At 54.3% G+C, this 26676-nt stretch overlaps 10 protein-coding genes across 10 annotated transcripts, besides 1 other annotated feature; 7 read left to right on the forward strand and 3 right to left on the reverse strand.

Moving 5' to 3' along the window:
* Window positions 1-5965: 5965 nt before the first annotated feature.
* IWZ02DRAFT_318702 (uncharacterized protein) lies at window positions 5966-6836 on the forward strand. The gene is made up of 2 exons (XM_066764173.1): window positions 5966-6667; window positions 6741-6836. Exon 1 carries the CDS (start codon window positions 6068-6070, stop codon window positions 6485-6487), a length of 420 nt encoding a protein of 139 aa, XP_066621436.1. The 5' UTR covers window positions 5966-6067; the 3' UTR covers window positions 6488-6667; window positions 6741-6836.
* Window position 6837: 1 nt separating this feature from the next.
* IWZ02DRAFT_318646 (uncharacterized protein) lies at window positions 6838-7798 on the forward strand. Its single transcript, XM_066764172.1, has 2 exons — window positions 6838-7111; window positions 7173-7798. The coding sequence occupies exons 1-2, from the start codon at window positions 6934-6936 to the stop codon at window positions 7568-7570; spliced, it is 576 nt and encodes a 191-aa protein (XP_066621437.1). The 5' UTR covers window positions 6838-6933; the 3' UTR covers window positions 7571-7798.
* IWZ02DRAFT_456598 (queuine tRNA-ribosyltransferase) lies at window positions 7581-9350 on the forward strand. Its single transcript, XM_066767875.1, has 7 exons — window positions 7581-7667; window positions 7721-7878; window positions 7930-8012; window positions 8071-8080; window positions 8133-8216; window positions 8266-8722; window positions 8780-9350. Exons 1-7 carry the CDS (start codon window positions 7617-7619, stop codon window positions 9143-9145), a joined length of 1209 nt encoding a protein of 402 aa, XP_066621438.1. The 5' UTR covers window positions 7581-7616; the 3' UTR covers window positions 9146-9350.
* Window positions 9351-9947: 597 nt separating this feature from the next.
* IWZ02DRAFT_456607 (uncharacterized protein) lies at window positions 9948-13321 on the forward strand. The gene is made up of 15 exons (XM_066767876.1): window positions 9948-10270; window positions 10305-10318; window positions 10362-10474; window positions 10502-10719; window positions 10907-11264; window positions 11300-11438; window positions 11479-11636; window positions 11664-11682; window positions 11710-11762; window positions 11853-11894; window positions 11916-12187; window positions 12215-12344; window positions 12366-12561; window positions 12629-12952; window positions 13050-13321. Exons 1-15 carry the CDS (start codon window positions 10088-10090, stop codon window positions 13225-13227), a joined length of 2397 nt encoding a protein of 798 aa, XP_066621439.1. The 5' UTR covers window positions 9948-10087; the 3' UTR covers window positions 13228-13321.
* Window positions 13322-15698: 2377 nt separating this feature from the next.
* Window positions 15699-17008, forward strand: IWZ02DRAFT_476266 (uncharacterized protein; the record flags this gene model as incomplete). The annotated part of the gene is made up of 5 exons (XM_066769025.1): window positions 15699-15763; window positions 15831-15903; window positions 15978-16413; window positions 16721-16943; window positions 16978-17008. The coding sequence occupies 5 exons, from the start codon at window positions 15699-15701 to the stop codon at window positions 17006-17008; spliced, it is 828 nt and encodes a 275-aa protein (XP_066621440.1).
* A 254-nt stretch (window positions 17009-17262) lies between these two features.
* Window positions 17263-19962, reverse strand: IWZ02DRAFT_456610 (uncharacterized protein). Its single transcript, XM_066767877.1, has 11 exons — window positions 19920-19962; window positions 19624-19794; window positions 19451-19511; window positions 19119-19267; window positions 18855-18990; window positions 18539-18801; window positions 18293-18477; window positions 18117-18173; window positions 17944-18087; window positions 17589-17890; window positions 17263-17556 (listed from the first exon to the last, which is right to left on the reverse strand). Exons 2-11 carry the CDS (start codon window positions 19657-19659, stop codon window positions 17456-17458), a joined length of 1434 nt encoding a protein of 477 aa, XP_066621441.1. The 5' UTR covers window positions 19660-19794; window positions 19920-19962; the 3' UTR covers window positions 17263-17455.
* Window positions 19963-20028: 66 nt separating this feature from the next.
* Window positions 20029-21632, reverse strand: IWZ02DRAFT_476267 (uncharacterized protein). The gene is made up of 2 exons (XM_066769026.1): window positions 21307-21632; window positions 20029-21259 (listed from the first exon to the last, which is right to left on the reverse strand). The coding sequence occupies exons 1-2, from the start codon at window positions 21402-21404 to the stop codon at window positions 20500-20502; spliced, it is 858 nt and encodes a 285-aa protein (XP_066621442.1). The 5' UTR covers window positions 21405-21632; the 3' UTR covers window positions 20029-20499.
* A 226-nt stretch (window positions 21633-21858) lies between these two features.
* Window positions 21859-22266: a sequence feature (Protein overlapping with rRNA (IWZ02DRAFT_318755, KAK7518443.1) was converted to a misc_feature.).
* On the reverse strand, window positions 21966-23083 carry IWZ02DRAFT_456612 (uncharacterized protein). The gene is made up of 3 exons (XM_066767878.1): window positions 22797-23083; window positions 22710-22729; window positions 21966-22666 (listed from the first exon to the last, which is right to left on the reverse strand). The coding sequence occupies exons 1-3, from the start codon at window positions 22964-22966 to the stop codon at window positions 22353-22355; spliced, it is 504 nt and encodes a 167-aa protein (XP_066621443.1). The 5' UTR covers window positions 22967-23083; the 3' UTR covers window positions 21966-22352.
* Window positions 23084-23412: 329 nt separating this feature from the next.
* IWZ02DRAFT_492196 (uncharacterized protein) lies at window positions 23413-23738 on the forward strand (the record flags this gene model as incomplete). Its single annotated transcript, XM_066769822.1, has 2 exons — window positions 23413-23451; window positions 23511-23738. The coding sequence occupies 2 exons, from the start codon at window positions 23413-23415 to the stop codon at window positions 23736-23738; spliced, it is 267 nt and encodes an 88-aa protein (XP_066621444.1).
* A 69-nt stretch (window positions 23739-23807) lies between these two features.
* Window positions 23808-25903, forward strand: IWZ02DRAFT_470690 (armadillo-type protein; the record flags this gene model as incomplete). The annotated part of the gene is made up of 12 exons (XM_066768814.1): window positions 23808-23839; window positions 23896-23911; window positions 23932-23969; window positions 24117-24221; window positions 24294-24346; window positions 24368-24603; window positions 24741-24814; window positions 24861-24900; window positions 24987-25216; window positions 25264-25395; window positions 25417-25648; window positions 25733-25903. The coding sequence occupies 12 exons, from the start codon at window positions 23808-23810 to the stop codon at window positions 25901-25903; spliced, it is 1359 nt and encodes a 452-aa protein (XP_066621445.1).
* Window positions 25904-26676: the final 773 nt, after the last annotated feature.

Raw genomic sequence — 26676 nt, forward strand, 5'->3', positions numbered from 1 at the left:
GATGTACACAACCATTCTTCGCTCTCATGATCATCTGAATGCAAGCAAGCGCTTTCGGATCACCGCCAAAAGAAACTTCTCGACAACTGTAAACCACGCCACGACTGCACTCTCGCTTACGGATTTGGGGCCCATGTCACATCTGAGATTTTCTAGCGCAAGAATGCCGGCTCTTTGCGTGTACGAATTGCGCAAGGACACCAGTTTCAGGCAAAAGTTCCCCCCTTGATGCCCGCCATTTGGTCAACAGTTCTGACCACACAGCGCTAGAAGGTTCTTGATGATGCGTGCTCTAGATGGCGAGTATCTCAACGATGAGGGCGGCGGCTTCTGCCTCAAGCCAGGCTGGTTTGCTGATGAGATGCTGACGAGCTTCCGCGACTGGGGAATGCAGTAATCCACGACTACTCGGACATTCTTCGCCACGCAATCTCCCAAGAGCGAGCATCTCAATCTTTGCCGGACACTTTCAGCGGTGGTAGTCTCCTCAAAAGCAGGCTTCGGCTACAGCTTGGTCTTCAATCAACAAATTTCTGCGCACAAGTCTAGCGTCATCCGCAAGGCCCTCATGTACACGCACCGCCTGGAAGATGAAGCTTCCAAATTCGAGAACGAAACACGAGATGCTTCGAACGACGGTTACGTGGACGCGACTTAGACAGATCCCAAGACCAGTCCGAGCATCGATTCAGCGAAAACCATACCGACCTTGGCGACAACAACAACGAATGGCGACGAAAACGGGCACGAAGTCGACTCCGACAATGACGGTCCCTGATGACGGTAGATGTGATGGGCGGCTGCGACGGCGATACCGTGCTGTAATAGCCTTCTCGTGCTCTTTGTTGTGCTTCGATTGTTAGTTGCCCTTCCTGCTTACAAACGCGCTGGGCTGACAAAGCACTTAACTAGGTCTTCGCATCGCTCCCTTGACGGACGTCTTTATTGATGGCTGACAGAGGTATTGATATTTCTGGAGGAAGGAGGGACTAATTTGACAAAAGGGTGGATAGCTTTAGCACCTCGTCTCGGCCACCATCACCAGTGCCACTTGGTCCAGAAGTTCCCCTACAGCCTCACTCCACCAGTAAGTAGTAAGGGTGCCAGCATTTCACTCAGCTGACTGTCCCAGATCTACGATTACACTGCACGCCCGCAGCAAAGCACGGCATCTACACACAAGTAACACAAGTGCAGAGAAGTCTCCCCTCACACAAGCCCGCAGAACAATAACCCCTTCCGTGCCGCATTCAAAAACCATGCTCGGCAACAGTAAGCGCAGGAAAATCTAGGCAAATGCCGCTTCTGCCAGGGTCGGGTCGAGGAGAAGACAGTACCGAAACATAACGGCACAACGGCGACGGAACGGCAAAAAGTCCCGGCGCCTGATCACGGATACGGAATTTTGTTTGCGGTTGTTCGGGCGGTGCTTGATGCCCATGTTTGTGGTTGAAAAATGAGTGAGTGCAGCGAAAGGGAAACGGAGTTAGTTGGAAAGCTCTCTCAGTTTTTGCAAATAGGCGATAGCCCAGAGCAGGACGGCACAGTTGCCATTGCCGAATGTGCCATCCGGTATTCGATACCGCAGTTTTTTTTAGTTTTTTTAGTTTTTTTAGTTTTTTTTCGTAAAGTCAGCTTTGGCGTGTCTTCCCTCCTCGCTGGCAGCAGCTAGGACCACAGGCGGGCAAATTCGACTCTTGCAAGGTTTGTCTGCCAGCAACGTGAGGTGAAAGCACGATCTCTAAAACGCCATTCAGAAAAGGCGTCGAAAGACTATGCAGCTCGGGATCGAAAAGTAAAAGAATGGCATCAATCTCTCATCACAATGTTTAAATAGGCCTGACATGACAGGGTAGGAAAGACACGTCCCCTGTTCAGTGTCAAATCTGATCGCGGTAAAGTTTGTCGCCACCACGTCGAGTCAAGCAGGATTCCTTGATCCGTTTAGCTAGGCCACATCTTCCTGCTCTTTTCAGACTGGCGCTGGCAGGCAGGCTGGGTTCTGTTTGTATGGGTTTGTGTGCAAAGGCGTCGCGTGCATTATTCCCATCGAGTCGCTGGCATAGCGCGCACGGCTCGGACCGAGGGGTCAAAGGTTGCTTTGTTGGTTGGTTGGTTGGCACAGCGCATTGTTTTGTCCGAGCGCTACTGCTACTGGGTAGGTCGGCAGCTCCCATGGGTCAGTTCGACAGTTTTAGGGTTTCGCCATTTTGTATGCTTACGGCGGTAGAGCGCAATGTAGAGGCATGAATCTCTTGCGTCCGGATCGGGCTAAGTCTGTTACGGACTCAGCTGAGCAGATGCTGGACCAGATACAGGGAACTTGGGTTGTGCTTTGCTTCCAAAGGTAAGTATTAGGGAAAAACTACTTTGCAAAAATAAGGCCTGCGGCTGGTGCGGCGACGACGAGAAGGACGGGACGTACGTTTCATGCTAACATGGCGCCGTAAAAAGATTCGTTGGTTGAATGAGAGATGTGAGAGCATGCCGTCAACCTGATTGAGAATGGGGGTAAACACTGCGTAGTCTTGTGGTTTTTAATCAAGTGAACTGTTGACATATACACTGTTGCAGCGCCGATGACGTGAAAATGGAGTTTGAATGGCCGATCGGTCAGTTTTATTGTTGGTGTTGCGTGCGCAGACGGGAACGAAGTCAACGTCCAGGGCACGGACTACCCGCCTCTCTACCTCTATGTGAATACGGATTCTACACCTTGACTCCTTGACAGCTGTCTGACGGGAAGAAGGAAGTCAGCGCCATTCTTAATTCTGAAACCCCAAGAGTTTTGTCTAGACTAGCTTTTCCATTGACGACAGCTAAAACAGGTGTCTGGGTTGTCAATACAATGTCTATGCTCTGATGTCCCCTGGCTCGCGAGCTCTCATGAGCTCACTGTGCACGGAAGATTCCTCGCCAAGATGGTAAGAGTAGGGTTTAAGAACGTGCCAGTAAAGCTTATCAATGAAGCATAGGTGAGCAGAAGTGCCTTGGTCGCACGCTCAGCGACGATTTCAAGGCCTTTCTCGACCGGCGGCTGGTATTTGAAGTGCCGAACTTCTTCACCGCGGAACAGTGTGGATGGCGCATCAAAGGTTTGGACTTAAGGCAGGGGTCGCCTTCATCATACGAATACTGCCTATTCCCAACAATTCTAGCACACCTAGCACCATCAAGGTGGGAGCTATTTATGAAGTGGGTTAAAGCTGCCACATAGGGGAAAGCCTTTTCTTTCCATAGTCCTCATGTGACTCGTGAGTATAGTGGAAGCAGTGAGTAAGCTCATAAAAGGCATGGATTGTCATCTACGGCGAAGTTCAGAAACTGCGAAAGAGAAGGCATTATAGCATGCGTGATGTGGAGTTATTATGAATCATTAAAGGAGCATTTTTTGCGTGAATTTACACATGTTTTGAGATGTTTTGAAGCTAATCTAAAATACTTATGTGGCCACAATCTGCTCACGCCAACGCGTATAATGTTATTATCTGAGCGAAGACTTATTGACTATAGCAGTGCTGTTCCTAAATCACAAATCTGCTAAGAGAGAAAGCAAAGAGGTCGCGGAAGCGCATAAGAAGAGTGTATGCCCACTATCATTAAGCGCAGTCAGTTAAGCATGATAAAAAATGTGGAATAGTAAAATTACCCAACTTAGAAGTGAAATCTGAATCGCGAATAGCTTATTTTTAGCGTGAGTGTCGCGCCTAGTGTCGCGCCTGCAAAATGGTAAAATGCACAACATTTAGCATCCCACTTGACTACCTTGATAACCATCTACATTTGAGTTCCGCAAGAAACAACGTTATGGAGAAAAACGCGAAGCTGTTGCTTGAAGGGCAGGTGTATAGGTAATAGTTCAGGGAAAAGTACCGTCTCAGCGCCACAAGCGGCAGACGTTGTCGGCTAGGTAGATCCGGAACCGAACCTAGCCACCTTCAGGCCGACTATCTACCACTTCACCAGTGCACAAAACGCTGTTCGGCTCTCTCAGTGTCTGGGATCGCATAAATCTCGTAAGTCTTTCCTTCCGAGGTAGGCAACGCGACAAACGCACCTGCGCGCGCTCCTTGCATTGCAGTTTTGCTTGCTTGGTTGTTTGTTTGCCAACATGCCAGTCGAAGGATGGTAGACGCAACAAGCGTGCTAGACTTGCGCCTATACAAGCATAAAGGAAACAAGAAGTTGAAGATAAGCAAACGACGAGTCAAGACCTCGAAGCAGGAATTCAGAAACCGAGCAACCAAAATGGACAAATGTTAAAGTAGAAGGAAAGAGTTAAGCACTGCAGTAAGAGACAGGTGATGCAAGCCCAATTCTTGTTTCCTTCGGGACAGGGCCCATCGAGTCGCAGAACCCGAACCCAGCGAACACACCCGGCCGACGGGGTGACTTCGCGCTGCTGTTCTGCCGTAACCACTCGGGAGAGCAGCCGGTCTCTCCAGCCGCTGCCCAGCTGCTCAACCGCACGTTTCAACGCAAGTGTATAGCAAAAGTCGCATGTTTTTGTCCTTGGTAGAACAGCGCTGGGTCTAAAAGCGAGCGAATCCGAGTTTGGAAAGTTTATACGCCATATCGATCAGTCAATACAGCGAGAAAGGTAGGATGACCATGACTTGGCCCTATCTACCATGCGAAAAGCGACTTGGCGGATGCTGTTCTTCGGGCTGCTGTCAAACACCGAGGAGAGAGAGAGACTTGGGGGAGGGGTACAGACGGTAGGGCTTTCACTGGTGAGCAACGCTACTACCCCTTTCACCATTTGAGCATCAACGACATGGAGAACAGATTGACAAGTGGTTGAATTGGGAGCCGACTTTGAGAGGCGCGTTCTCGCTCGCGCTTGGTGTTGAAGGCGAGGTGGTAGCCCAGGGTAACATTGATCGTTTTCTTTTCGAGGCGAACCGTGGTACGGAATCAATCATAACGTGTTGGACAGATGGCATTTTGGACTGGCGCAATCTATTATCGCATGACATTGATCTTCAGTTTGGTGTCCGCATGTCGGTATTCGGTTGATGTTTTCCTCGAGTGGCGCGGTGGCGGTCGTTGGGGGGACGGCGGGTTTCTCCGTTCTCTTAGCTTTGGACTAGAGCCACAGCCTTCGTGTCTGCTCAGTAACAAGAACAATCTAAACGAAAAAGGCACTTTTTTCCCATAACGGACGCGGCAGACCCGAAACTGAAGTGCGTCTCGTCGGTCACCAAGAAGAACCGCGCCAGTGAGCCTGGAAAAAGCCCAAAGAAACAGACTTTGTAAAGCTGCGCGTGCGAGAAACACTAGACGCTTAATTCTTCCCATTCTTGAATAAATCTGCGGACTTCAATTTGACTTCTTTGATCATGCGATTTCTGGAAGAGACGACCTGTGGTATTGATACAATTCTGCGGGGAAGCGGTCCGTTGATCCATCGCAATGAAAACTCTTCTTATGGTTAGTATGCGTATAAGACGATAGATCGGTTAGACTTTTGCTCATGCTCTGATCAGAAAAGGTCGTTTTTAAAATGTACTGTTGCCTTAGTTGGTCGTCAATTAGACAATAGAGACTGCGCTTCAGCATCGTTCACATTTAGATATGAAGGAGAAGGTGTTGCATTGGGGGCAATTTGGGTTGGAGAGACGTGAGGTTGCCATTGACTAAATTCTTTTGTTGAATTTCTGATTAGCAAGAACTTTGCTTTACAGTGTGGCAGAAAGAGAATTCGAAGATTTTCGAACTAAAGAATATACTTTGAAAATGGAGCCACTGCTCCCAGATGTATGGATTCTCCAGCAGTGGCGCGTTACCTAGGTAAAGTCCTGCGCCTCGTAATGGGAGATGATCAGGCGTCAACTGAGCAAACGCAAATCCCCGCGTGGACCAGATTGCAGTCAAACACTAAGAGAGATCGGGGATACACACACACTAGTGTTTTATATCCGCGTTAAGCCACTAGCACTGTAGCTCTAGTCAGCGATAAGATGGCAGATACTTAAGTACTCTGTCTTTTGCTCGCAGTCTTGAAGTAATCATATCTACTGATCATAAATGCTTCATATGGTCGCTTGACAAACACCACCACATTATGAGACTAAGCAGTGTCTCCGCCATTTTGGCCATGCGTCTTCTCTCCTTAACCACGATCGTACGCGGCTATACCTGCGGCTACCCCAATGAAATAGGAGGCGGAACCTGTCGAGGAGGCATTACCGTGCAACATGGAGCGCTGCAACCTCTTTGTCTTAACGACGGGTGCGTCTGCTGCGGCGACGACGATAAGGATGGAACGTATGGTCGATCCCTGATACGAGTAGCAACCCGCTTGAGAGTAAGGCTAACCTCCATGGGATACAGAGTCTTTGCGTGCGATGGAATGGGATGGAAGTGCATATGGACTGAAGGGTCTGGGACCGAATGTAAACCTTGGCATTGCGAGGATCCCACCAACCCAAAGTGTAAACCACCATATTTTCGACCCAGAAAGCAAGGCTCGGGACATCCATAGTTAAGGAAATGCCGATGGGTGTTTTTAGGTTCTACAGAGGCTTTTATCATGCGTGGGTAGCTTCCCGGGGCAGCGGCAGGGGCAGGGCGGAAGCCTTGAAGCTTGCACGTAAGACACTGTGGTTAGCATTTTAAAGAAAGTTCAGCACCATGCAAAGCGCCGTAGAGGCCCGTTACCTAGGTAAAGTCCTGCGCCTCGTAATGGGAGATGATTAGGCTTCGACTGAGTAAACGCTAATCCCCACGTGAATAAGGTTGCAGTTAAACACCAAGACAGGTTAGGGAGACCAGGGTTTTATATCCGCGTTAAGCCGCTAGCATTACAGCTCTAGTCAGTGATGAGATGGCAGATACTTAAATACTCCGTCTTCTGCTCTAACCATACAGTGTCTTAAAATTGATGTTCATAAATGCTTCATTTATTCGCTCGACAAACACTACCACATTATGAGAATCAGCAGTGTCTCCGCCAATTCGGCCATTCTTCTTCTCTCTTTCACCACAATCGTATGCGGCACTGGTTGCGATTGTCCTAGAGGCATTAATCATGTACAAAACCAGCTGCAAAATCTTTGTGGCGACAAGACGTGCACCTGGTGCGGCGACGTCAACGGTGATGCGTATGGTCAATCCTCGACACGAGTAGCAACCCGCTTGAGAGAAAAGCTAACCTCCATGGGATACAGACTCTATTCGTGCGATCGCGATGGGGGGAAGATCTGCTATCAGACTCAAGGGTCTAACACCAACTGTCATTGCGAAACCTACGACCCAGATTGTGGAGAACACGTCAGCGACGGTTAAGGAAATGCCGATGGGTGTTTTTGGGTTCTACAGAAGCTTTTTGTCACGCGTAGGTAGATTCCCGGGGCAGGGGCAGGACGGAGGTGTTGAGCTTCACATGTTAGGTCTTACAAAGCAAATTCAGCGCCTTACAAATTGTCTCAGAGGTCTATCGTCGTCAACAGCGAATTTTGTAAAATCTGGCAGCGTGACGTGGAAACTTGGGCAAAGAAAAGTCGTTGAGTTGGGGGCGGGCTGCGGAGGTGAGTTCTCGCTAGCGCCAGTCCCTGTCGACCCGTAGATGGCCGAACCCAATCACCGTCAGGCCGACTGACTTGTACGTGGCAATGCAATCGATGCCATCAGCTCTAAGCTACGAGTCTATGGCACGATGCTCTGCAAGTGCTCTTCTCCAACTGGCCATTGTGCGACCGCTGACGCGCGCCAACAGACAACCAGAGCCCGGGCTGCCAAGCTCCACCTGCCGCATGGCCCTGTCCCGCTGCCAATGTTCATGCCCGTAGCTACGCAAGCTTCACTGAAAGGCCTCACCTACGAACAACTCGAAGAGACGGGATGCAGGCTGTGTCTGAATAACACCTATCATTTGTGAGCAGGACAACAAGAAATCGGAGAAGCGTTGGCTCATACTAGCTCCAGAGGCTTGAAGCCCGGACAGGCAACGCTCGACGCTGTCGGTGGTGCACACAAACTCCAAGGATGGTCGCATAACATCCTGACAGGTACATGATGGACAAGCACACAAGAAGAACTGCCAGCAAGAGGCTGACTTGGTCGCAGACAGTGGTGGGTCGGTTATCTCAGCCTTCTGCATTCAAGGCGCATGTTGATGACTGGACCAGCTTCCAAATGGTGTCGCTACTCAAACTAGCTAAGGTCACTGAAGAGGGCGTGAGGTTCCTAAGCCCTCATGATGGCACGCCCATGTATGACCCGGTTTTGGTCCCGCCTGTATCGCGTCTGACAGAGCTACAGGCTGCTCACCCCGGAGCATTCGATATCGCTCCAAAACAGCATCGGCTCGGACATCATCATGCAACTGGACGACGTAATCGCGACCACGTCTCCAGACCATGTACGAATCAAAGAAGCCATGGAGCGGTCGATTCGGTGGCTGGACCGTTGCATCGAGGCGCACAAGTACCCGGAGCGCCAAAACCTCTTTTGCATCATCCAAGGCGGCCTTGATTTGGAGCTGCGTCGCAAGTGCTGTAAGGAGATGGTCGCGCGCGACACGCCGGGCATCGCGATTGGCGGGCTCTCTGGCGGCGAGGCCAAAGAGTCGTACTGCGCAGTGGTCAAGGAGTGCACTGGCCTGCTCCCTGAGAATAAACCGCGCTACGTCATGGGCGTGGGCTATCCTGAGGACCTGGTCGTGTCGGTTGCGCTGGGCGCCGACATGTTTGATTGTGTCTGGCCGACGCGGACGGCGGTAAGTCGCAAATGAGGCCATGGTCTTCTATTTTTGAAATTCTAAATGACTCTGTAGCGCTTTGGCAATGCCCTCACGTCTGGTGGAGTGCTCAACCTCGGCCGCATGGCGTTTGCCAACGACTTTGGGCCGATAGAAGAGGGATGCACCTGCAACTGCTGTCGGCCGCGAGAAGAGGGAGGGCTGGGAATCACCAGGGCCTTCATCTACCACGTGGCGTCCAAGGAGACGGCGGCGGCGCACCTCCTGACAATGCACAATGTGCATTACCAGATTTCGCTTATGGCGTCGGTGCGCAAGTCGATTATTGAGGATCAATTTCCGCAGTTTTTGAGAGGGTTCTTCCTCAAGCTGTACCCGAACAAGAAGTATCCGGCATGGATTGTAGGAGCGCTGAGAGGCGTCGGAGTGCAACTGGCGTAGAGGTAGAATGGCAATTGATAGAATGTAAATGAAGGGGGGTTGTGGTTGTGGTTGTGGTTGTGGTCCTTGCGCGAGCTGTACAGTCTTACACACGTAGGGCTGCAAGGTTCTAGTTACCCCCCTGCAGCCCAGGCCTCCCGTACCGCCGACCATTCACCCGCGTCTACTACCCACCTACCTACCTACCGACCTAGGTCGTCTCCGGCTTGACAACCAAATCACAAAAACAATGCGCCTCTGACCTCTGTCCCACATCACTTGCTCCCACTGACCACCGAGAATCCCCTGGCACACCTCGCGACTCTTCAAGGCCAGTCATGACTTCGCCGCCTTTGGGCTCGCAGCTGCCCGATCATGAGCAAGCCGTCCGCAAACCGCAACCCGTAAACATTGACGCCCCCGCCGCCGCCGCCGACCAGCTCGACAAGTCCATGAAGCACCTCGTCATAAGCACCACTCCGCCCAAATGCTCCCTCTCCTCCTCTCCATCTGCCATGGACTCGCCCCATCTCAGAGCCGCCGGCCTGCAACACGTACCCAAGTCGCAGTCGCCGTCGCCCGCGCTTCCCAGCCCAGTGCCGCGCAGCGCCAGCAGATCGAGCGTCGCCCGCGCCGCCTCGCCCGCTCTCTCGCGTCGGGGCTCCATGGTTTCGCTCCAAGGCGCAGAAACTACCCAGAGCCTGCGCAAAGTTTCCTCGTCCAGGCGCCTGTCCAGTAACCGCAATTCGTCTTCCCCTTTGTACCCGCCCAAATCACCCCTCCCCGCTACCGCTGTCGACGAGCCCCCCGCCGCTCACTGCGCAAAAGATTGCCGCAGACTGGTTTGCAAAGGAGCTGGAATATCACAAACAAGTCCAATCAACCCAGACGGTCGTCATCCTGCACGATGCATGTTATGGACATCGCTTCTCGCGGCTGAAGACGAGCAAGAGCCACTTGAGCATGATAGTGGAGCGTCCGGAGAGAGTCCTCGCCAGTATCCTCGGAATAGCAACGGCCTATGTGAGGTTCGGCGAGCGCCACGCTGGTGGTCCACATGCCCCGCATCCAAAGCGCGATCCCGCTTCAGACGTACCGTTCACAATCAAGCGCTCCTCTCGCGTGCAAGACATTACCTCGCCGATGGTGACCAATGGTCCACGGAACAAAATGGATGAAGGAGCTGCAGGAAATGTGCAATTTGGCGAGGGAGAAGCTTGCGCAAAGTTCAAGGGAGGGTAGCGAGGATTGAGGAGGCGGATAAGCCGAAAAAGCCCGAGTTTCATCACGGGGATCTCTATCTTTCTGCGGAATCCCTCAACGCTTTGCAGGGAGCTCTGGGTGGAGTTTGTGACGGAGTGGACGCCGTCTTCTCAGGCCCCAGGGGCCAGCCGCGGAATGCTTTCGTCTGCATACGGCCGCCTGGCCACCACTGCTCCTCGGACTGGCCATCTGGCTTTTGTTGGTTGAACAACGTCCATGTCGGCATAGAGTATGCAGCGCAGAACCACGGCCTCACTCACGCAGCGATCATTGATTTTGATCTGCACCACGGCGACGGATCGCAATCGATTACTTGGGAACGAAATGAAAAGGTTGCTACTATGCCGCCAAAGCAACCAAAGAATGCGCCGCCGGCTTAAAAGGACTCAAATTGGCTACTTTTCGTTGCATGACGTAAACTCTTTCCCTGCGAAGACGGAGACTACAACAAAGTTTCTGCGGCAAGTCTTTGCTTGGAGAACGCGCATAACCAGACCATTTGGAATGTCCCACTTGCAGCCGTGGAAGACCGAGGAAGATTTTTGGAAGTTGTACGAAAACAAGTATCTGGTGCTGCTCGAAAAAGCTCGGGCTTTTCTGCGATTACACACTCAGCGACTGCGCTCGTCTCCGGCCAGACCCAGCCCAAGGCCGCCATTTTCATCTCTGCCGGATTCCGACGCTAGTGAATGGGAAGGAGCTGGTATGCAGAGACACAAGGTCAATGTGCCTACAGAATTCTACGCCAGATTCACACGGGACATTGTCAAGATGTCGCAGGAGCCCGAATTGGGAGCAGAGGGAAGAGTCATCAGTGTTCTCGAAGGAGGCTACAGCAATCGAGCATTGACGAGCGGTGTCTTGAGTCACATTAGCGGTCTTTTGCGAAGGCCAGGGCGCTGCAAACATCAGTCGCGCCAGCAAATCCTTTCGCTCAGGATGTGCCCATGGGCAACACGGTAATCCAGCATACATTGGGAGAGGCTGAAAAACAGCTGCGATACAACGGCGAGTGGTGGCACGAGACCAGTCTTTATGCGTTGGAACGCTGGTCTATCCCGATCCTCCACCCCCACCAAACGAAATCGCAGCGTTCAGGACCACGACCCAACTTTGCTACCCCGACACATCGTCACGGCGCGCAAGGTAGTTGACCCGGAAAAAATTCATCAAGAATTCATCGGGCGAATGGGTGCCAGTCAGGGAGTATGCCAGGCCTCCGACCCCGCCGCCGCCAGATGTCGATTGGGTCACCGCTGCGCATGAGCTGAGCAAGCTCCTCGTCCCAACGGACCGTCAAACCCTTAGCTGTAGGCCCGAAGAGCTGGCAGAGCCGCGCGTGAGGAAGGAGAAGACGCTCCCACCCGAGGTGCCCGTCAACACGGGTAGGCACTGCGTGAGCGAAAGGCCAAGGTTTCAACCTATTCGGAGCCGCCGTCTGATGACGAGTCCTTTCATGCAAAAGCAGCGTCGCGAACCGACGGTGACCGAAGGAAAACGACAGATGGTGTGTCGATCAACGCTGGAGATGAAGAGGCGGCTGGCATGGCCAAGCAGCGTCGAACAAGTCTTGCGTCAGACGTCACTGGCGAACGCCCAACCAGCAAAGGGTCTGCGGTTGCAGTGAGGCAGCCTGCTGGCACCACAGCTGGAAATGTCCAGGTTAAGAAGACGAGAACAGCACCCAAGAAGGAGGTGCCGGCGATGAAGCCTCCTCCAAGACCATTTGCGTCAAGGATGGGAAGTCATGCCGAGGGCAAGAGGAGCAGCTCTGGAGCGTCTAGTTCTGCATCCCATGATGTTGACCAACTGACATCTGGTATCAAGAAGATTACACTGAAAATGCCGACAAAGGAAGAGCATGATGCAAAGCAAAATGCGGCGGCCGAGGAGGAAAAGGCAAAGAGAAAGGCAACGTCCACCAAGACGAGGGGAAAAGCGGGCGTGGTACGGGGCGGTAAGACAGCCACAGCAGTAGCTGGAAGAAAGCCAGCATCACCTACGACGGGCAGTTCAACAGAAACAGGCCCACCAGCCGCCACGACGAATCTGGGGCTTCCCCCCGGCATGCCCGCGCGCACGCAGTCGGAAAACGACACTACAGCCAAGCCCAACACCAGAAACAAGCCGCCCATGCACCTTCCCGAAGCACGACCGCGCTCGTTATCGCGCCAGTCAATCGAGAACATGGCCGAGGAAATCATGAACTCGCTGCCGACATCGCTGGGCTCGCCTTCAGAGCGTCTGTCTGCTGAGGGCGACACCCAACGGCATTCTCGAGACGGCCGAACACGTCCCGGCCATGGTGCCGCGGCCGGATACGCCGCCGCCGCCACCGCCCGTCAGTATGCCGCATTTCGTGAACTACGAGCCTGCTGTCGGCGGCGTGGGTGTTGTGTGTGAGGGGCAGCAGAAGCCGTCGCTTGCGCACCATCCGGCGTCTGCGCCTGCGCTGCCGACGCCGGCGACGCTGAGGTGGGTCCCGTTGAATGCGGACGTTGATGCCTCAATTGTGGGGCGGCGTGCTGCGAATTCCTTCGGCCGCCGCTGCTGGCCCCGATGCTGGTGCTGCTGGATCTGGACCTGGTACCGGTAAACCTGCTGCTGCCCCTGCCGCCCCCGCTGCTGCATCTCAACCTCCTCTCCCCGTCTTCACGCCCAGCAGCCACATTCCGTTTGGGCCCGCGCCTGGAGTAGCCAACGGTGCTCCGTCGCTGGCTGCGTTGACGGGACAGGATGCGCAGCGGCAGCAGCAGTTCACAAACATGACGCAGGCGCAGACGCAGACGCGGGGAGATGGTACCGCTGCGGGTCCCGAGAGCGATCGGATGCAGCAGTAGAAAGACAACAACTTCTACGGCGTAGTGGCGACGCACTGGATTGTACCCGCGCGCGTGTGGTTGGCTGTCTTGTTTTTTTTTTTTTTTTTTTTTTCTTTTCCCTTTTTCACACGCTTCTTTCCCATCCCCCTTTTTTCTTTTGCGCTTTTGCCTCTTCTGCCATTACCATATCCTCCGACATGTTAGGAGTCTGTCTGAGTAGGCGTTGCAGTATCATCATTGAGGGGAAGGCGTCGTCCGAGGTGCTTGCTGCTCCTACCCGTCTCGCGTCAGCCTTTCCGGCGGCGATACATGCGTTCTAGACCTTTGTCATTGTTGTTGTTATTAAGTCGAGACTCGAAATCGCTCGCCGCGGCGGGTAAACACAAGGAGTGAGTGATGCATGGAGCCGTTTGTTGTGTTGCGGCGGTACGGTACGGTACGGTACGGTAAATTGCCACATAGTCGGAGGCCGGGTGCGTGGGGTGTGGCGGGTGGCGGGTGGCAGATGGCGTTGCTTTGCTCCAGTCGCTTGTGCTACGCTTTTTTTTCCTTTTTTTTTTTTTTTTTTTTTTCCTCCCTTCAAATTCTCTCACCTGGGTTATCACTGGTTTTTACGGGTGTCGTGTGGTATAGCATGAAGGTTTTTCAGGAGAATGGAGAACCGGAAAGGCGAGGGCGAAGCAAAGCAGCGGAGCGGAGTGGAATGCAGAATCGCAATCAATATTTAATTTTGTCTCGTTTTACTTTTGCGCTTTCTGGAATTTTTTCCCTTCTTCATTCTATTTGGGCTTTTTAATCATTCGTGGTTGCAGTTTTGCGCGTGAAGAAGAAGAGAAGAAGAAGAAGAAGAAGAAGAAGAAGAAGACCCGAAGAATCATCGCGATAGGTATTGTGTCAAAGCAACGATTAGCCTGCCATTTTCGCCACGACCATCACCATCACAGCACAAAGCTCTGTACCGTTGAGTCCGCGCAATCAATCGGTTGAGAGCCACACGAGCCATCGTCATTGGCCAATCGCTGTCGCCGTGGCGTGGTGGCGCCTGCAGTGGTGGCGTGCTGTGTAAGCTGCCGTGCTGCTGCGGTGGTGTAGGAGAGGAGGTGGCTAATGCAGAAGCGTTGAGCCTGTCAGTGCGAGAGTTTCACTCTGCGGAGGAGCATGTGAGTGGGTGCCTGGACGTTTCCTTGTTACTTTGGGGCATGGAGAGAGAGGGGAGATGGAAAAGTAGAGGAGAAGTTTTGGAGATTAAGGGGGCTAAGGGGTAGTTGTTGTGGTGGTGGTGTTTTAGCAGCACGCGCCGGCCCGGGTTCGGTTGAAGCGGCGGGCGGTGGCGAGGGCATCGGGTTCGTTTCGTTTCGTTTGTCTGTTTGCAAGACGCCCGCACCGCGCCGCGCCGTTTCTGTCAACCGCATTTTTCTTTCGGGTCGCCGCGTTTCGTTCCCGTTTAGATGGACAGAGCTAGCACGTCGTCTTTTCCTTTGGAGTAGGAGGAGTACACAGGAGTAAGGTAAGTAGTCCAAGAATCGACAGGCAACCACCACGGCCGCGCTCGACCGACCGACTGACTGGTCAATTTTCCAAGCCGCTGAAGGAACAAAGGAATGCGCGCGTGGGCCCCCCTTCGAGGCGGCGGGCGTGCTGTCAGTGGCTGATGGCGTCCACCCGCGAGCGGCGCCAAAGGCTGGCGGTGGTGGTGGGTGGCACAAGTACCTGACAAAGTGCGGGGGCGGCGTTCTCGTTGCGCGGCACCATGGTAAAGTGGAAGAATTCCGTGCTCCCTGTGGCCTACAATCATGTACGTGGGCTTCTTGTTGTTGCTTGGTTGTTGTTGTTGATGATGATGATGATGATGATGCGAAGTCGGGCCCGGTCCAGACAGAGGTCGACGTGGCCGTGAGCGGTTTACGGCATGGATGTGGGTCCCCGCTGTTCTTGCGAGGGAGGGACGCCAGACGTGCGTGACATGATTGATGGAGAGCGAGGGAGGAGAGCAAGGAGAGCAAGGCGGAGAGAGAGGAGATGGGAGAGAGAGAGAGAGGGAGCTTGGGGCCGTTGGCGTTGGTGTGCGCTAGAGGTAGGTGGTGTAAGAGGACGAGCTTGATTGGAGCTTGCACCTTGATGCTGGAACCTCTCACTACATCACCTGCCTCAGCAAGGCCATGATGGCATCAGGATTTTTTGCATGATGTGATGAGATTCCTTGGGAATTGCCAAGCCATCGAAAAGCTGCTGCTGCTGCTCCTGTCTTCGTCATCCCGCCCGCTTCGCTTCGTCCGTGCCTAGTCCAACCACATGGCGACAACAACAGCTTTGTCACGCGCCTCCACATGGCGTACACACTCGGGGTACGCACACCTTGCCCCCTCTTTCCCTCTCCCTCTCCCTCCCTCCCCTCCCTCGTCCTCCTTTCCCTCTCCTCTCTCTCTTCTCTCCCTTCTCTCCCTCTATCCCTCTCTCCCCACCGCAATTGAGTCGCCTAGCAAGCAAAAATGCCTCTAGCCAACCCATTCAAGGCCCACGAGGAGCACTCGCGCCGCGCCGTCAACACCCCAAGGTCCTGACGGCCATTTCGTACCTGCTCTTCACCTCCATCTACTACACTTTTGAGCGTCCACACGAAGGAACGCATGCCGCCGCACCATTTGGGGCCAGAATGACGCCCACCCGTCGCCCTTTGCCCTCAACTCGGTCATCGTGAGCATCTACTGGTCCGTCCAACATCTTGCCACCTCAAATTCCCGCCAGCCAACAACTAACCCTCTCCACAGGATCGTCCTCTTCATCCTCCAAATCGGATACTCGTGGCACCTTACAGCGGCAACGCCGTCTACGTCGCCGCAGCCGCCAACGTCGGCTCGCACTTTGTAACGTCGAACCTGCTGCTCTTCGGCTTCTCCACCTGTGGGGTGCGGTCGCACTTCTGGCTGGCGCTGCTGCTGCTCGTCATAACTTCTTCAACCTGTCGGCGGCCTACTTCCGCCACAGCACCACGCCGCGCTTCATCCACATCCGTCGTCGCGGCCCCGCTGGCTGGAACTTTGTCGCCCTTGTACTGGGTCGGCGCCGTCGCCGTCCACGCCCACAATTTGCCTGCCAGGATCGTTGCCAACATTTTCGTCTGGGGCATTCTTGTCTATGGCCTCTTTTTCCTCGTGGCGTACAAGGACTACACCATTGGCTTTGAGTTGAGCATTTTGGCTGCTGGTACGTTCGTCTTTTCTCCTTCTCCCCACCACAACTTCCATCTCACTCCAACCCCCCCCCCCCCCCCCCCCCCCCCCCCCCCCCCCCCCCCCCCCCCCCCCCCCCCCCCCCCCCCCCCCCCCCCCCCCCCCCCCCCCCCCCCCCCCCCCCCCCCCCCCCCCCCCCCCCCCCCCCCCCCCCCCCCCCCCCCCCCCCCCCCCCCCCCCCCCCCCCCCCCCCCCCCCCCCCCCCCCCCCCCCCCCCCCCCCCCCCCCCCCCCCCCCCCCCCCCCCCCCCCCCAACCCTAACTAACACTTGTGGAAAACAGCCCTCGGCGTCGCCCAATTCTTCACCAAAGTCATCGCCTTCCAGTGGATCTTCGCCTTCGTCATCATGGCCCTGCTCTTCGTCACGTCCGTCGCCGTCGCCGTGCCCGGCGTCCTCGGCCGCGACCCGTTCAAGCGTGGCGAAATTGTCTCCGAGGACCGCGAGCGCGCTCCCTGCTGGCCGACAACTAGAGAAAAGCTCGGCTGCCACTGCTCATTTCATGAGTATGATGTGTACTGCGTGCATACTCTGCTCAAGATGGGGACACCAATGGCGAGTGATGGTGTAATGGGAATCATCTCTCTCTCTCTCTCTCTCCTCTCTCGTTGGCGAAAAATTGAATTGAAAGGAATTTAATGGCATTGGCATTGCGATATGAGATATGAATAGGAAGCGACTCATTGTGTGAAGCATCATGGCGTAGGGAAGGGAAGGGAAGGGAAGGGATAGAGACGCGGTGGTGGCATTGGAAATGTAGCATTCGATCGACTCCTCTGCTCTACTACGTCGTAGGTAATGAACAGGAAGAAGACTCAGGCTGATCCATGGACTGACTGAAGTGAGGTGGATGGCAGAGATGACGTACTCCCTACTGCTGCACACCTAAGGAAGGTAGGTAGCCTGCCGTGCTCCTGCTTCCCTAGGTCACTCCCTCCCGCCAGCTCACCACACCACACCACCACCACACCAAAACCCATACCTACCTACCAAACCTCAACACCCCTCAAAAACGCCCTCAACCCCCTCCTCCCTCCACCGCCACCGCCTCCTCCACATCCCCAACCCACGCAACAACCTGATCCGGCCGCACCACCACAACAGCGCCCCTCTCCCCATCTATCCCCAACCCCTCATACGCGCGATCCCACCCTCATGGTAGCTCGGCGCATCGCACCACACGCGCTCGTAATCCCAGCCCCTCTGCTCGTCAAACGGATGCAGGATGGCCGGGAAATGCTGCAGCAGCTCCACGTCCTCGCGCGGCGCGCTGTGGATGGTCAGGACTTGCAGCGGCGCGGTGGATGTGTTGAGTGCGATGTTGGGGGGCGTGAAGGTGCGGAGGAGACCGCTTTCGAGGGCGCGGCAGAAAGCGCGCACGCGCTCGCTCTGCGCCGGCGCGACCATGTTGCCGGCGAAGAGCAGGATGCGGAAGGGGGGGCTGGGGCCGGCACTGGGGAGCAGGGCGTGCAGGTGCAGCGGCAGCGCTGACGCCTGATTGACGACTTTGTAGCTGGGGATGCGCGTGCGATGGGGAGGCGCGTGGCCAGGGGGGAGCGCGGCGCCGGGGGGATGAGCTTCGGCGGGGGATGATTGGCGTGCGGTGTCGAGGGGGGCGCTTCGGCGGCGGGCAGCGCGTCATGCGGGATACTGATGAGAGCGGAGGGTTCGTACGTGACGCTGAGACGGACGTGAAAAGGGCATTTTGGTCGAAGGCGGCGCGTAGATCGGCCATGCTGACGCCTTCTTTGTCGGCGATGTCGCGGGCCGGCCGCCCGTGAAGAGGCGCGAGAATTGGTGGTCGAAGGCGATCAGCTGGTTGGCGATGGCGCGGCGCTCGGGGCTGTAGGTTGACAGGAGCGATGTCCGCGTTGCGCTGAGCTTTTGCACCGTCAGGGCCAGCTTCCAGCCTAGGTTGTAGCCGTCGGCCATGCTGACGTTCATGCCTTGGCCGGCTTTGGGCGAGTGCGTGTGCACGGCGTCGCCGGCAAGGAAAATGCGATTGTGCAGGGAGAACGAGGGGGATACGCGTTGGCCGATCTGTGGTGTGGCGGTTAGCATCAGGGGAATTCAGGGGGAAGGGGGAGGGGGAGTTAAGCACCTGGTACGCAGTCCACCAGTCGCAGTAGTTGTAGCGCAGCTGGTACGGACTGAGAATTTTCTGGGCTGCCTTGAAGATGATGTCGGGCGTGATCTTGGAGCGGTCGGCGCGTCCGCTGGCAGCGTCGGGCACGATCTCTTTGAGTTGGATGTACAGACGCACGAGACCGCGTTCGCGTGGAATCACCATCAGCGTGCCCTGGTCGGCACTGTGGATTATGCAGCGCTGGCGGATATCGGGGAAGTCGGTGATGGGAATGATGTCTGCGTGTTGAGGTCAGAAAAGTGTTCATTGATGCTGTATTCTCGCCACTTACCAAGAACTCCCCAGATAAAGTCCGTCGCTTCACCCTGCTTCTCGAATCCCAACTGCCCTGGTCCAGCTGTGTGCGCCATCACAGCCAACACGTATTTGGCCTTGAGCACCTCCTCCGTGCCGCCCATTTCACGATTCTTCCTGATCAAGTGTCTGTGTCGTCGGTGACAGGTTGCTGCGATACAAACCATCGCCATTCGTACCCCCTCCGACGTCAGTTGACCTGTTAGGCAGGCCTCCTCGTCCGTCAAGTGCCGCAGTTGACAGTGATAGGATAGGCTTCGTTCGACCTGCGCTCGTCGACATCCAGCGACATGGGCAGACGCCGCGTCCACCTCATGTCCGAGTGCTCCTTCATGTGATCCAGGAAGAAACGCCGATCGGCCTGCTGCAGCACGCACTCGGTGAAGCGCGCTGGGCGGCGTGTCGGGACGGGTCTGACCGACGAATCTGGCATCAGCGGGGTTCCACATGAATGTGTTGCTGTTAGCTGTAGATGTGTGCGAAGCTGTCAATGCCTCTAGCATGTGGTTCGCTCTTTCCTGTCGATCGCGAAGCCGAAGCTGTCAAATATTTCAAGGCTGCGGCATTGCAGACCGTCGGCTTGCCCAGTAAAGATTTTGGTGCCTCGCTTGTCGACGATGCGCGTCTTGATGCGCTGCGTGCCATCCAGGCCGCCGTCATAAGGCCGCTGGCCCAGCACCTATGATCAGCCTGTCGGGTCATCAGTAGAGATCCATGCGTGTTGGTAGAGTCGAAGAAACTCACACATCGCATGTGGACTCTGGCGTCTCGGTCACAGTCATCTTGAACAAAAAGCAACAGTAGTCTCCGAGACGAGGGTTCAATGGGCTAGTGTAGCACGGCTGCGATGCGAGCAGGCGACGCCGCCATATAACAGAGATAGACTCCATCGTGTTAGGTGCAGGCCCAAGAAACGTCTGTGTAGCGGCATCGACAAATCGGTCAGCTACTGCGGGGACGTTGGCTGGGGGGTTGTCCGAGGGACAGGGTCCACGACTGGGTGGGGGACATCCATGGCAGGGATATGACGTATTGACCGTACCTACTTAGCTCATCTTTACAAAGCCGCAGCGACCAGAGGTTGCCGATCCAGTGGGTCAATGTTGCTCACGTAAAAGTAGCGGATGCTGAGCAATTCGATTCGCAGTCCTTTGCTGTAGATTTTGGAAGTGTGCAAGTGCATTTCTGCTATTGTATGCTTACAAATGCTGACAGTAGTGCGAACAGAACATCCGTGGTAGACAGCAATTTAGAATCAAACAATGAAATATATCCGAAAGGGGTATCCTTCTCAATCCTCCATACGCCGGTGAATGATTACATCCTCAAGTCCTGCTAGGATTAATGGATGGATGGAATGGCTGAGATTCGGTAATTCCGAATGCTTCTACACAGTCTGCTGCAGATTCCGAAACGGTCTAAATCCGACCATCTGTACCGCAACACCATTGTGAGTTTGCAAGCATGACGAGCAATGTGTCGAATCATCATGAGCCGTGGTGGACTGCGTCGGATTTACAGTCCGATGCATGCGACTCATCTACTGTCTTAGAATGCCCACAACTGTCTTCTGAGCAGCAAAGCAATGTCTCTATGCTTCGATCAAATCCGGGATGGCGGACCTACTCTCGGAGGAGCACGATGGTGTTTCCGGTCTGGCACGCTTTGCCAATCTTTTCGCTGAAATCTAGCAGCCTACCTCCTTCTACGTGGAAGACTCGCAGCCTGTCCTTTTCTCCTCCGCCGCGGTTGTTGACATTTTCCACCTGCAGCTCCTTGGCCGCCATGTCGAGTATCCTGCCGACGCTCCACTCGACGTTGTAAAAGAAGTTGCCCGTCGGATATTTAGCGGTTGTTGTGTCGGCAGATGCTTCCACGTGGAGATATACGCGCTTCTCTGGAGAAACTTTGGCATCGCCCTGGGCCGTCTTTTTGAGGGTGTTGATAGCGGCTGCCCGTGCCGCAGGCGAGTTGGTTTTTGGCCCGAAAGACGTCTTCTTGGCCGTCTCTGACACGGCGGCCTTCTTGCTTGCGCCCCAGGCTCTCAACTTCTCCAGCGCCGCCAACCCTTTCTCCTTGGATGTTCCGCCTGGTCGTGCGCCGAGTGGAGTCAGCTTGGCGCAATCATGCTCCTCGCGCATTCTATGCTTCAGGCAGTATTGTCGGTTGCAGTCCGGACAATGTATTCCAGGGGCGAGAGAGGTATTGATCAAGGTCTTGCAAACGGGAGAGGAGCATTGTTGCTCGTGGTTGAGGATGTTCGGTCTAGGAGCGGAGGAGACGGAGGATGGTGTGGACGAGGCTTCGCGTCTTGAGCGTGCCCATGCGCCGGCCTTGCTGCACTTGTGAGTAGTCTCGGTGCGGTGGTCGAGGCAAAAGGTCCTACGTCAGGTTAGATGGTCTGTGGTCGAAGGAGAGGCGCCGCTTACCCTTTGCAGCTTTCGCATTTGAAAGGCAGAAAGTCTAGCTGGTGGCAGAATGCCATCTGGCAATGAGCGCCAATAGCTTCCACGTCGCCGACGGACATAGTGGTATAGCTCTGTGGATTGTCTCGGGGGGTGTTGCGGAGGCCATCGCGGAGGAGTTCGTCCTGGTATTTATAAGTTTGTCAAACGAGTGGCTCGGAACAGCGTAGTAGTGAGACAAGAAGGTAGAGATTGCGCAGTTATTCCAAGGCAGCCAAGTCTGCGTAATCATTAAGAGTTGGAATCTGCGAGAATGAGGCGCAAGTCAGCCAAGCGCATCGACGGCCGTGGGGACTCAGGCAGAGTCGGGCAGGCAGTCCGGGAGCGTTGATCCCGATATCCGCCCGTGAAGACCGAGCACGGTCTCCTCGTCTCGTCCCGACTTGCCCTTGTTGAACTGCACGAAAAGTCGAGCCGACTGCTTCTCTTCTCTTAACTATTTCAATTCCAGGAAAAGTTTTTCAAATGTCGATGAATAGCTCTCATAATACTACAGTAATTTCGGCGCACTCAACTTCAGAGTCTGGTGGCAGACCACAGAATGCTTAGTCTATTGATATGCCTGTTTTTCCGTTCTTCCTCCACGTACGACAGCAGGTAGAAAACTCGGAACCCCGTCCGCTCTTCCATAGATAAGCTACCTTGCGGCCGATTAGTAGTTGCGTGGGTGACCAGCAGCGAATCCCGGCTGTTGTACGTTTGTTTTTGCTTTTTGCGGCTAGGAGGGTGGGTCCCTTGGTCGGTGTGTCTCTCGGCTCGAGCTAGAATGGCGTTAACGTTGGAGCTGTTGTCCTTTTGCTGGAAGTCTCCTAGTCGTCCGGATAGAGTAAGCTGCAAGCTTGGGATATTGTCAAAAGCAAGAGGGATATTCATTGCCTGTCTTTTGATGGTGCAAAATGAAGAGAGCTCCTTTTGGCCTGACATTTCTGTCGTAATCTCATGTTCGTGCTCGAATTGAACGTACGACTGCAATTCAACATGCTCTCAACACCATGCTCTTGATGACAACCTCATTGCAAAGCCCAACCTTGGAACGAAGCTCTCTCCAGAGGCTCTCTTTCTGCTTCCCATGCCAGCCAGTCACTCCGCGTCGTAGGCAACAGTCCCATCTTGTTGACTTTCCATATACCCAAAGCCAGCGCGAGACAGTTGGTGGCGACGAATACGAGCTTGACGCCCAACAGACGAGACGAGGTTCCAGGGGTCTCAAAGTTGGCAAAAGTGCGATTGATGTTGAATAGCGCCGTGATGGGGTTCTTGAAGAGCATAAAAACCATCATGATGGAAAATATTGGAGAGAGTTGCCCGTCATGTACATGCCTGGCTTTATCAGTGACTGCTCGCAAAAAGCTCGACTTGCAACTTGCCAATGGCGTTCATGGGCAAGCTCTTTGCCGGAGCGATAGCCAGCTCCACGCCTTCTTCAGCTTCAAGGTGTCCATTTCCTCAGCGACGGAGGTTTCCTTGCCGGAGCCTTGTCCTTGGGGTTGCGCGTTTGTTTGTTCGGGGCCGTGTATCCTGGAGGATCGGGTATGTTTGAGTTTTTGGATGGCGCGGGAGCCTTGGAGTTGAGGTCGAGGACCCATTGCGGCGGCGGTGGGGGAGAAACCTGGAGCGTCGCCATGGTCTACGACTTTCGAATGGTTCTAGCGCACGCGTCGAGTGATGAAGGTGTGTCAAGTCGGAGGTGACGTGCAGCGGACGGAGATTGCCGGGCGGTGGTGTCGAGCGCGGAGATTAGTCATTGCCAGTGAGTGCCGGTGCGTCCGCAGGGGAGAGGGGCAACGATTAACATTGATTACCCAGGCCGGCCCCTTCTCACCATCACAAGAGCTCCATCGTTCCCACTCAACAGCCCGTACCTCCAAATTATCCCTACCTGACCTATCGCCGCTCCAGTAATGGCCGTTCGGGTCGACAACCTTTTCCGATAACCTTGTAAAATCGCGGCAACATCAAACAAGGGCATTCAACGCGCAGCCGCATCGGATTGGCGGAGCACAGGATCAAGCCTCGTTGGGGAGAGCAGCAGCACATGCATGACGACGTCTCTTCACTAGGCAGAGAATCATGAGTACAAGCGGCCAAGATGCAAAGCTCTTTGCGAGGGTAAGTTTAAGCACTGCTCCCTACTCCATGGCGCTCGCTGCTTCCTCACAACTCCCAAGAACCCCGCACAGCTTCCGCGAAGCGGCTCTTGCCCGTCCCTCTTCTCCGACCTTTTGTCGCTCCATGAAAGCATCAACATGACTACAGCCATGATGATCATACCTGCTTTCGTCTACAATGGCCCTGGCTCACTCAACAAACAACAGGGCAAGGTTGCCGAGTTGCGCCTCGAGCTCCAGAGCGGCGGCAAAAAGGATAAAAACACTCGGCCAAGAAGATTGCGCTAAAGAAGATTGTCGCGAACATGACCATGAGCAACAACGACATGGTCGCCTGTTCCGGACATTGTCAACTGCATGAACATTCCGAGTCTCGAGATCAAGAAGATGTTAGTATAGGACAGATGGGGATAAGCAACGGGACATGGCACTGATGGACGCTCAGGTGTTTTCTCTACCTGGTCAACTACGCGCGATCAAGCCAGAGGTCGCGCTCAAGGCGTTGCCATCATTGTTAATGTCAGTATATGCAGAAATGTCCTTGGTGGCATTGGACGCTAATCGGTGGCGCGGACATGGAGGACAACAATCACTCGTGCGGCCCTTGCCTGCGGACCATTTCTACATCCCGTTCGCGAATTCGTTGAAGACGTAAAACCTCTCAAGGACTCCTCAAGGAGGCGACCATCGTGCGCAAGATGCTGCCTTTTGCGTCGCAAAGCTTTACGATCATGACCGACATTTGGTGGAGCATTCAGATCTGATCGAAAGGTGAATGGGATGAGGGATGAAAATCCAACCGTGGTATCCAGTGGACTGGCATCTCATGGACATCTGGGAAAGGAGCGAAAACATCAAACTTACAATCGACTACCCGAGCGCTTCAAAAATATCCAGTTCAGCCTGATTGCTCAGAGTAATGCCCCTGCACTCAAAAAGCAACACATTAACACTCCACGATGGGGCCAACGTACATCTCGAAGCCATGATGAACTACATACGCACGACACTGGCGAGAGCTTCTCGCAGAGGCATCGCTCCCGGCTTTCACACTCCAACTCGGCGTTGTATTGACGTGCATAAGGGTCATTCTTTATTCATGAATAATTTCAGACAAAAGGTCATCTCTCTTTGTAATAAGCTTTCCACACTCGTTACTCTTCTATCCAAGGGCCTGAGATTCAATACTTGCTCTTCGTAACGCGCTGTTGATCTTGCAACGGCGCCAGAGGTTCTCCGCAACGACATTCGGGTGTTCTTTTGCAAATACAATGACCCATTTACGTCAAGGTGACCAAGCTGGAGCTGATTTTCATGCTTGCGACGGAGAAGAACATTAATGAGGTGTTGACCGAGTTGCGCGAGTAAGCAAATCCTGGAGACTTTTGAGTATTACGCTGAACATCACAGGTACGCCACTGAGATTGATGTCGACTTTGTTCGCAAGTCTGTGCGGGCAATTGGCAAACTTGCTATCAAAATCGAGCCGCCGCGCGACTTTGCATCAACACGCTCCTCGAACTGGTCGCGACCAAGGTGTCATACATTGTACAGGAAGCAACAGTGGTCATCCGAAACATTTTCCGCAAGTACCCCAACCAATACGAGTCTATAATCTCGACGCTATGCGAAAACTTGGATTCTCTCGACGAACCCGAAGCAAAGGCGGCCATGATTTGGGTCATTGGGCAATACGCAGACCGCATCGACAACTCAGACGTCCTCTTGGATGACTTTTTGTATACCTTTGCCGATGAGCGCACGAAGTACAATTGGCCTTGTTGACGGCCACGGTCAAGCTTTTCATTCAGAGACCAACAAAGGGCCAAGAGCTCGTTCCCAAGGTCTTGAAATGGGCGACAGAGGAGACAGATAACCCTGATTTGCGCGACCGTGGATACATGTACTGGCGTTTGCTTTCCTCGGACCAGCAATTGCAAGAAAGGTTGTCATGGGCGACAAGCAGCATAACGGCCGAGTCAGAGAAACTTGACCCGCTACGCTCGAGGAAATGTGCTGAATGTCGGCACCTGGCACCGTGTACTGAAGCCGTTCAGCAAGTCTTCCGTTCCGCAAGACCAAGACGCTGGCCGAGAGCCCAGCTTTGCAGCGTCACACTCTCCGATGTCCAGGCGGCTGCCGATGCTCAGAAACGCACCAACACGGTCACTCCTGGATCTCTGGACACTTTGGCGGCGGTTTCGTTTCGGCGCCGGTGACGGCCAACACCAACGGCGGAAACATGGCGTCAGCAGTAGACGCTGCAGACCTCTACTTTGCAGGGGTCGGAATCAACAGATGGCAACATGAACTTGGGCAACGGAGGTGAATTTGGCGGCAACAGTCCAGTTGTTGGATCGCAGTCGAATATGTACGTTGTGAACCAGAACCAGCCGCAGCAAGTCTACCAACCGGCCGTGGGGACCGGTAACGGTGATTTGCTACTCCTTTGAGAAGCATTCGCAAGCGAGAAGAGGTGGAGATGGCACCAGGTCTGCAAACGGGAAAGTCCGTGGGGTGTCTGGGAGGGAGTTATGCGGCATTGGCGCTTGAGTGAGGTGGGTACGTCTTTCATGGGTGGAGTGTTCATGTTGACTTGTCATTGGTTTCCATAGACACTTTGGTAGGGCTTCGCAATTGAGGTGATCTACTCAAAGTCGTACTGCGCTGCATTGAATGACATCTTGGTCGGCGGTACCTGGGCTGGAATATATTGCGTAGAGCGCCACGATAAGTTGGCGTCGTGCCGACCTTTTCTTTGCTCGGTTACCATTCTCGTCCATCAGATCATCAGGCCTTCTCGAGCTCATGCACAATGGGGATCCTGGACAGCAGCGATTATGTCCTTCCACCTCTGGATATGTGGATGGGTTTTACTAAGCGGCGAGGAAACAGGACGAAGGCCTTTTCCTTTAATCCTGTGGCCTTTTTGAGGATCCAAGAGGAAGGGCAAGATGTTGATTTGACGTCTCCATTGCAGCTGATGAATTCCGACCACTGCAGGTGTGTGTGCATGGACCAAAATAGCATCGGACCCGAAGCAGGAACATTCCAAGCGAACGACGCGGAGAGCGGCCCGTCCCACCCACTCAGTCGTTGGTCTTCTCCATGCCAACCACTCAACTTCCATTTCGCAAGAAACTCGAGCAATGCATTTCAAATATATGGCAGAATGCCACCCAGACCAGGCACATCCGGCATCGAGAAGCCGCAGGTGGGTGGCTGG

The sequence above is a fragment of the Phyllosticta citriasiana genome, assembly GCF_038021145.1.
Source record: "Phyllosticta citriasiana strain CBS 120426 chromosome Unknown IWZ02scaffold_9, whole genome shotgun sequence".
NCBI lineage: Eukaryota > Fungi > Ascomycota > Dothideomycetes > Botryosphaeriales > Phyllostictaceae > Phyllosticta > Phyllosticta citriasiana.